Source organism: Cyanistes caeruleus, chromosome 4 (genome assembly GCF_971803275.1).
Source record: "Cyanistes caeruleus chromosome 4, bCyaCae1.hap1.1, whole genome shotgun sequence".
Taxonomy (NCBI): domain Eukaryota; kingdom Metazoa; phylum Chordata; class Aves; order Passeriformes; family Paridae; genus Cyanistes; species Cyanistes caeruleus.
The window spans coordinates 65125906-65133821 of NC_141704.1; the positions used below are offsets into that span (position 1 = coordinate 65125906).

Here is a 7916-nt window from a genome sequence, read left to right on the forward strand (position 1 = left end):
TTAGAGCAATGCTTTGGGAAATTGGAGATATATATATATGAATATAAATATGTATATCTGCTATATACCTTTTTTATGATGGTTTTGTCCTACTACTGCAAATGTTTCTTTTTGTTTGTTTTTTCCTAACATACATAAAATTTTCTTAACCATATTTAAAGCTACCAGCTTGTTATTCTGACAAAACCCTGTGAGAATAAATTATTTTTATTAATACTCTACATGTCAAAACCTTGCAGTCAGTCAAATAACAGAAGGAGTGTTCATTGTCTCTCTCCCCCACTGATGCTGTTCTAGGAGTTGGAGTTAGAAGATTCAGACATCAAGTGAAACAGTGAAAGATGATAAGAAAACACTTGATTCTCACAAGGTATTTCCTACTAAAAGAGATTGTTTTGCAGTTTTGTTTGCTCTTGACACTATTTTGAGTAAATGTGAATTCCTAAGACATGCTCAAGGCAATTAAATATTTATGCTCCCCAAACTCAATTTTTAAGCAACATTTTCTGTTTACAAGAATCAGGTTTGCTTTGGTTTTATCTCTTTTCTTTCAGGTTACAAGACAGATTTTTTTATTATTATTTTCATTGGGGGAAAAAGATATGTATTTATAGTGTTTGTGAAGACTTTGCTCAGCTGAAAAAAGTAATAGGTAACATGAGTATAACATTGTGTTCTTCCATATTTCTATTTTTAAGTCCTATTACATGTGATATTTTCCATTTTGCCTTCTATTAGGCCTGAAATTGGAAACTATTTAAAACCTAACAAACCCCGGAGTTTATCCCTGTTCTTTGAATAGCAACAGAAGTATGGCTGTCATGGTTTGACACATCAATGAAGAACAGCCTCTGCTCTGCAGCAGGTACTCAAGTGGAACTTTTGCAAGTGGGCTCTCATCAGGAGTGAAACACTGGCTGCTGACTCTGCTGCTTTTGGTCACAGACTGCTGCCTTTATGAACCAGGTTTGTCCTTCTGCCTCTTTTGTGTTTTATATAGACTTGATTACAAATGAGGCACTTGTCCTCTTAACCTGGGAGTTGCAGCAGGTCAGCAGCAGCAGGAGTTACTGGCTGCTTCCCATCAGCTGACTCCTTTTAGCCAACCCTTCCCATTTCCTGCGCCAATCCGATTTTTCCAAGCAATTAGGAAGAAAACTAAACCATAACTTTTACAAAATCACTTTAGGGAAGATGTTGCTTAATTGTTTGCTTCATTCAAATGAACACTTCTAACATTCACTTCTCTGAGTAAGAATGCCTTTTATGAGAAGCTGCTAAAAATAGGAATTTGAGAGCAGGGATGTTAAAAGTAGGGCCAGAGAGGAGCAAATTTGTCGCAGGGCAAGTTCTGTTTGCACTGAGGGAGTACTATCAATTTTGTCTCTGTCCTGTCTTTCACTGGTCCTGAAACAACAGTGCCTGCTTGAACAAACCTGCTCCTCAGGAGTGATTGGATCTGGTGCTCTGGGTGTTAGCAGCTGCAGTGCTGAACCACAGGCAGACATGAGATCTGACTGGATCACCCTTGCTAACATTTTCATGTAGAACCCATAACTCACTTGATCAGCAACACTTGCTTGAATGCTGCCTTTTGCCTTGGCTCTTCCCACTAAATAGTTCTTGAGCTGGGAAGTGGTCCTGATCTAAGAATCTGCAGTAATCTTTAATTCTGCCTTTATAACTCAGGAAACCACAGTAACCTTCATTTTAGAATGTGAACATTTTTTGGACAAACACTGAATTGTAGCTTCATTGACATGAGCTAAAGTAAGCTCTTTCAGTGGTCCTAGAGTGGTAGCTGTAAAAGGCAATCAGAGTGAAGATCCTGAATAATTTTCTTTTCCAGCCAGGTTTTAATGTATTTCCCCTGCAAATCAATTCATGTATCATAGAGCTCAATTACCTGCCCATAAAATGAGAGTTGTTGCTCAGAACTGTGGAATTAGGGTAACAAGAACTGTAATGATACACTAGATAAACACTGTTGCAATACTCTCTCAGCCCTGTTAGGGTATTTTAAATTTGCAGCAGATCTCAGTAAGGATGAGAAAATGCTGAGCTACATAAAAATGATGGAGACTGGAGGAGAAATTAGCCTTGCAGTGTTCTACAGTCCCAACATTTCCAACCACCACACCTGGTAGTGAAAATGCTGGTTTGTATTTGAAAAAAAGGAACTGCAATCAATCAAATGCACTGCCAAGTATAAATTAATTTCTGTAAGTCAAGTCCCTTAGGAACAATTCCTTAATAAAAGATCTGTTTCAAATCTCCTAAGTCTTCTAAAACCAACCCCAACAAAACACAGAAAACATAGTGTCTTTATTTGACCTGTCCTAGACTTCATTTATTTATTTACAGTCTGAAGGATGAGTCAAGTACCTGCAGTGGTGCCTTTAGCAATGCAAAACAAAATATTTTGAATATTCTTATTTAGCGTTCCAGTTTTAATGAGCTTGGAGCATAGTGAAGGAGATCAGATGTTTGCAGGTTCTGGATGAGGGTAGAAATAATTAAAAAGCATCTTGAAAGTAACATCATATTTTTGTCAGCCATCTCTTCAGGGACTACTTTAAATCCCAGAATGTTCAAGAGCCATCATCACTGTACAAACAGAAGCTCCAACTGAACGAAACCAGAAGAAGTGGATATGGCAAATTCTCTGGTCCAAGTGGTGATATTAATCTGGTGAGGCTCTGGATTCCCATTTCAGACATACTATCACAGCTTAAATATAGGAAAAAATTGGGATTTTACTTTGCTGTGGTCTCTTTTTGTTTTGCAAAATATGTGATAGTTAATATATGAGTAAAATCTTGTATAAAAACAGGTTTGTTTTTTGGTTTTTTTTCTAACAAATAGCCAAATGCATATTACCTGCCTTGCTGGAAAATAATTGAGGTCTTCCTCTAAGAAATTTTTTCTCAGAGTGCCTTTCTTTGTGATTTGTGTTCTTATCTTAGGAAGATACAGGAGTTGCTCATTTTAATGCTGTCCAGCAGACTATTCCATGCTTTCTCAGCTGTTTGGATCTGCAGTTCAGGATTGGACCAAGAAAAATGGTGATGGGATGAAATTATTTTTATTCTTAAATGAGGACAATTCCATTTTTAAACATACACATGTGCTTCCAATGCTTTCAGTAGTCAAGGATGAAATTTTGAACAGACATGAATTCCTCAGTCTTTGTTTCTTTTTCCCTGAAGGATGGAATTTGGACTTTGCCCACCAGTGCAGTCCTTGCTATGGGCAGATGTTTCTTCTGTTCTTCTTACCAGCAGTAGGAGTGGTTGGACACTGAACCTCAAAGAAGAGGGAGCTAACATCCCTTACCTGGATAAGTCCCACAGGTAAGCACCTTGGAGAAGTTCTTCAACCAAAACCAGTTCCTGTAAGGCTTTCCAGCCCTTGACAGGAAATAAGCTGATTCCTGCAGGCTGCAACATGAAGACTTCCAGACTGAAGTGAGCATCCTGCTATAAGGAAGGATTTGGGAGTAGTGAGTCATCATTTGTATGGGAAATTAATCTGTGATTTTTATTTATTGTTTTTTTTCATTTGAAGTAACATCACATCATCATAGAGAGACATTGTCTGTCATTTCTGGTGTGGATACCTGAATAACTCAGCTAGACAGGTAGCATGATAAGGTAATACAATGCAGATATTGAAAGGAATTTTTTGGATGATTTTTTTGTTAGTTCAAGCTGCAGTCCCTGATTTATTCAGGCTTTGAAGTACCATGCAAGCCTTTCCCACAGAAGAAATTCTGTTTTATGTAAATAATGCACTGTGCAGTAAACTAGAAGAAAGCAGGGAGCATAGAGCATGAAGTTAGTGTTTCATGCAGGTGTTTGAAGGCAATGTGGGATTCCAGAGCTTAGTGTTTGAATTGCAACTTGAATTTCCTTCTTTGCTGTTATTTAGACTGCTCTGAAGTAGTCCTGAGAAGCAAAAATGAAAGGCAATGTTGTTTGATGGGGACTGTGGTAGGGCTTTCTTGCCAGATTTGAAATGGCTTGAATTGATTAAAATCTCCAGGTGAGGGGAAGGTTGTATCCATTCCTCTCTCTTATTAAAGCAAATTTTCCAAGAGGGATGTAAAATTGCAGTTGAGGGTTGGGGTGGTTTTTTCTTTTTTCCCTTCTTTCATGTGCAACCTAACAACTCCAATTTCGCAGGCCTATTTAACATTTGATCCCTAAAAGTCAGTCCTTTGCTTTGTATTTTGGGCACTTGTTCATCTTGGGAAATTTGTCATCTTCTCAGGGCATTGAAGGTCAACCAAATGCTGCAGGTTTCATTCTTCCTTTCATATGGTCTATGTCCTGGGGTTTGACTCTTAAGCAGAGCTATTTTTTTATTTTGCAGCCTAGCAGTTGTACGGTGGGGCTGTGTGCAGGTGAATTCACTTGAGAACGATGGGTAAATCAGCTCCTGGGAAGATGTGCACTGCTTGGCCCCGATGCTTCAGCATGCTTGAGGTCAGCTTGGCTGTCTCTGACTGTCTAATAATAATGCAGAATGATAGAATTAAGTATTCATTGTAATTGGTGATCAATAAGATTTGTTTTCAGCTAAATCTGCGTGCTAGTTTCTAAAGCACTCCAGTCTGTTTCATCAATGACCTTTGTGATTTTAGCTTAAGCTTTCTAGTTTCTGCTGTTGTTATTTTCTGCCCTGTCGCTGTGAGAGGAAGGGATGATGGCTGGAGGTTTGGCAGTCAGCGAGGGCCTGGCCACCACTGCAGTTCTGTACACTCAGCCTTGGAGATGTGATCAGGAATGTGCTGTTAGTTGCCAGTTTTGTATTGCAAAGACTGAGCATGCTGCCATCACTGTGTTTGATGAGTGAGTTTTCATTGGTTTGGTCCAACTCCAAAGCAGCCTTAATTTGAAGGTGGAATTCTTTGTGGATGAGGCTGTGAAGAATATGGTGTTTATACTCCCATCCTACGGGCAGTACGGTAGAACAACTCCTAACTGATTTGGTAATAAAGACCTAGTTTTTCTTCACTAAACCTGCCCTAGCCAAATTCATCAGCTGGTGATAGCTATCTCTGGAGTGGAAAACCTATATTGAGTTGATTGACAATTTGATATACTTTGTCAAGCTGTGTTGTTTAGTTTCTGTTGATCCAGAGACACCTGAGGCTCCTTTTGCTTCCTAAGGGATTAAAGTAGCAAGCACTTAGAATGAGATATTGGGAAGATGGGTGCAGGAGACTTTGTAATTTAGTATGGAAAAACATAATAATGATGATGAATATTTCAGGTGGAAATGATAGTATTTCACTATATACTATGTGAAATGCTTTTATGTGATTTTTTTTTCATTTCTCTTTTATTTTTTAATCCTGGATAAATTAAATGAGGCTTTTGGGGAAAGCATGAGCTGGAATTTCTATTGAGGTTGATAACCTCTGATTCTGCTCTTGTTTGTCTGTCTGCTGGAACTTGTAGCAAACTAGCTATGTCCAAGTTTAATTGTGTAATAATTATCTTTCAAATCGAGCCTTTCTCACTTGGTGCTGATGTATTTGGGGGAGGGAGGGGAATGGAGAGTAAAGAGCTCCTTTCATGAATACAATTTTAATTTCATCTTGCTGATTTGAGCCTTTCCAAGATTCAAGTGAGCATTGGATCAGGTTGGAACTGAGGGGATGACTCATGACTCTGGCATAAAAACTACATTGCATTCCACATATTGGGAGTTTTCTGTTGCCCACAAGAAAGTTCAGGAAAAAAAAGAAAAATATAGAAATGGGTTTCAAATTTCCTGTGCTATTTTCAGTTGACTCCTCTTTCTGGAGGTGCCTTAGCAAGTGTAGGACATCTGAAAAACTTGGAACTGCAACTTTCTTGTTGAGGCTCTGATGAACATTGCTTCTGTCATCAAGTTCTTGTGTTCATACTTTGAACTTAGCTGAGTAATGTTGGTATCAGCAGACTCTGCTAAAGCCATGCCTTCCTAATTAATAATGCATTCTTAATAAAAAAAATAAAAATCTATTTCTTCATGTATTTAATTACCTAGTGAGTGTAAGACTGAATGAAGTTAATACCGTGCAGATTTCAAGCAAAACGCTGCTTTTTAATGTGCTTCAGTATAGGCTATGCACAAGTCAATAGACATGATTTTTAAGCCTCAGTTACCTTTCATTACCCTGTGCATATTCAAATTCAGATTGATGAATGCTGAACCAAAAGCAGACATCATAGAGTTAATTGAAGTTCTTTAAATTCAGAGGCAAACTATTTTCATAGCTTTGTTTTGAGGGTGGGTTGCTTTTGATGTCTGGGGTTTTTTTGGCTAAGGCAATGGCAAACATTTATTTATCCTGCTCCCTCCCCATTTTCCACCATCGTTGTTGCCAGTGATGCCTGCAGTGCTCAGTGGTCAATGACCCTCAGCCAGGGTGAGCTGCAGGAGCCTTACAGACGGGCCTGTTCTTTCTCCCAGTGCTAGAACAAGTGCAACAGCACAGTGCCATTTTGCTAAAAGCTAATATTTTTCCCAACAGGTTCTTCTCCAGGCAGAATGAAATGCTTTCTTCAAGAGCAACCACATCTTTTCTCTGCCTGAAAGGTTGTGTTTGTTTGGGGTTTTTCTCTTGCTTTAGACCAAATTCCAGAAACGCCCCATAAAATCAGCACAGTTTCCCACAAAATTCAAGAAAAAACACCACAAAATTCCCTAAATCTTCTCAAAACACGACCAAATTCTAGAAAAATATCCCACCAAATCTCCACAAATTCCTACAAAATACATGAGAAATCCCTCAAGATCCCTAAATCTCCTCAATATCCCACAAAATCACACAAAAATCACACAAAACCTCCACAAGTTTCCACAAAATCTAAGAAAAATTCCTCAAAATTCTTCAAGTCTCCTCAGAATCCCACACAATTCCAGAAAAACCCCACAAAATTCCAGAGAAGTCTCACAAAACTCCCTAAATCATTTCAAAACCCTACCAATTCACAGGAATGTCCCACAAAATCTCCACCAATTCCCAGAACATCCCACAGAAATCACACAAAAATCCCTAAATCTTTTGAAAACTCGACCAAATTCCAGAAACGCCCCATAAAATCAGCACAGTTTCCCACAAAATTCAAGAAAAAACACCACAAAATTCCCAAAATCTTTTCAAAATACCACAAAATTCCTGAAATGCCCCACCAAATTCCCGAAACATCCCACAAAATGTCCTCAATATCCAACAAAATCCCAGAAAAGTCCCACAAAATTCCCTAAATCTTCTCAAAACTCTACCAAATTCCAGAAAAATCCCACAGAATCTCCACAAATTCGCACAGAATACATGAAAAATCCCTGATAATTCGTCAGTTCTCTACAGAATCTCACCAAATTCCTAAAAAGTCCCTCAAAGTTCCACAAACATCCCACAAAATCTCCCTAATATCCAACAAAATTCCAGGAAAAATCCCACAAAATTTCCTAAATCTTCTCAAAACACAACCAAATTCTAGAAAAATATCCCACCAAATCTCCACAAATTCCCACAAAATACATGAAAAATCCCTCAAGATCCCTAAATCGCCTCAATATCCCACAAAATCACACAAAAATCCCACAAAACCTCCACAAGTTTCCACAAAATCTAAGAAAAATTCCTCAAAATTCTTCAAGTCTCCTCAAAACCACACAAAGTTCGTGAAAAGGCCCACCAAATTCCAGAAAAATCCCACAGAATCTCCACAAATTCCCACAAAAATCTAAATCAAATTCCTCAAAATTCTTCAAGTCTCCTCAGAATCCCACACAATTCCAGAAAAACCCCACCAAATTCCAGAGAAGTCCCACAAAACTCCCTAAATCATTTCAAAACCCTACCAATTCACAGGAATGTCCCACAAAATCTCCACCAATTCCCAGAACATCCCACA

At 38.4% G+C, this 7916-nt stretch overlaps 1 protein-coding gene across 1 annotated transcript; it reads left to right on the forward strand.

The window, feature by feature from the left end:
* Positions 1-296: 296 nt before the first annotated feature.
* Positions 297-6014, forward strand: LOC147653713 (uncharacterized). The gene is made up of 6 exons (XM_086885288.1): positions 297-370; positions 739-966; positions 2556-2691; positions 2967-3065; positions 3210-3353; positions 4375-6014. The coding sequence occupies exons 3-6, from the start codon at positions 2654-2656 to the stop codon at positions 4430-4432; spliced, it is 339 nt and encodes a 112-aa protein (XP_086741414.1). The 5' UTR covers positions 297-370; positions 739-966; positions 2556-2653; the 3' UTR covers positions 4433-6014.
* Positions 6015-7916: the final 1902 nt, after the last annotated feature.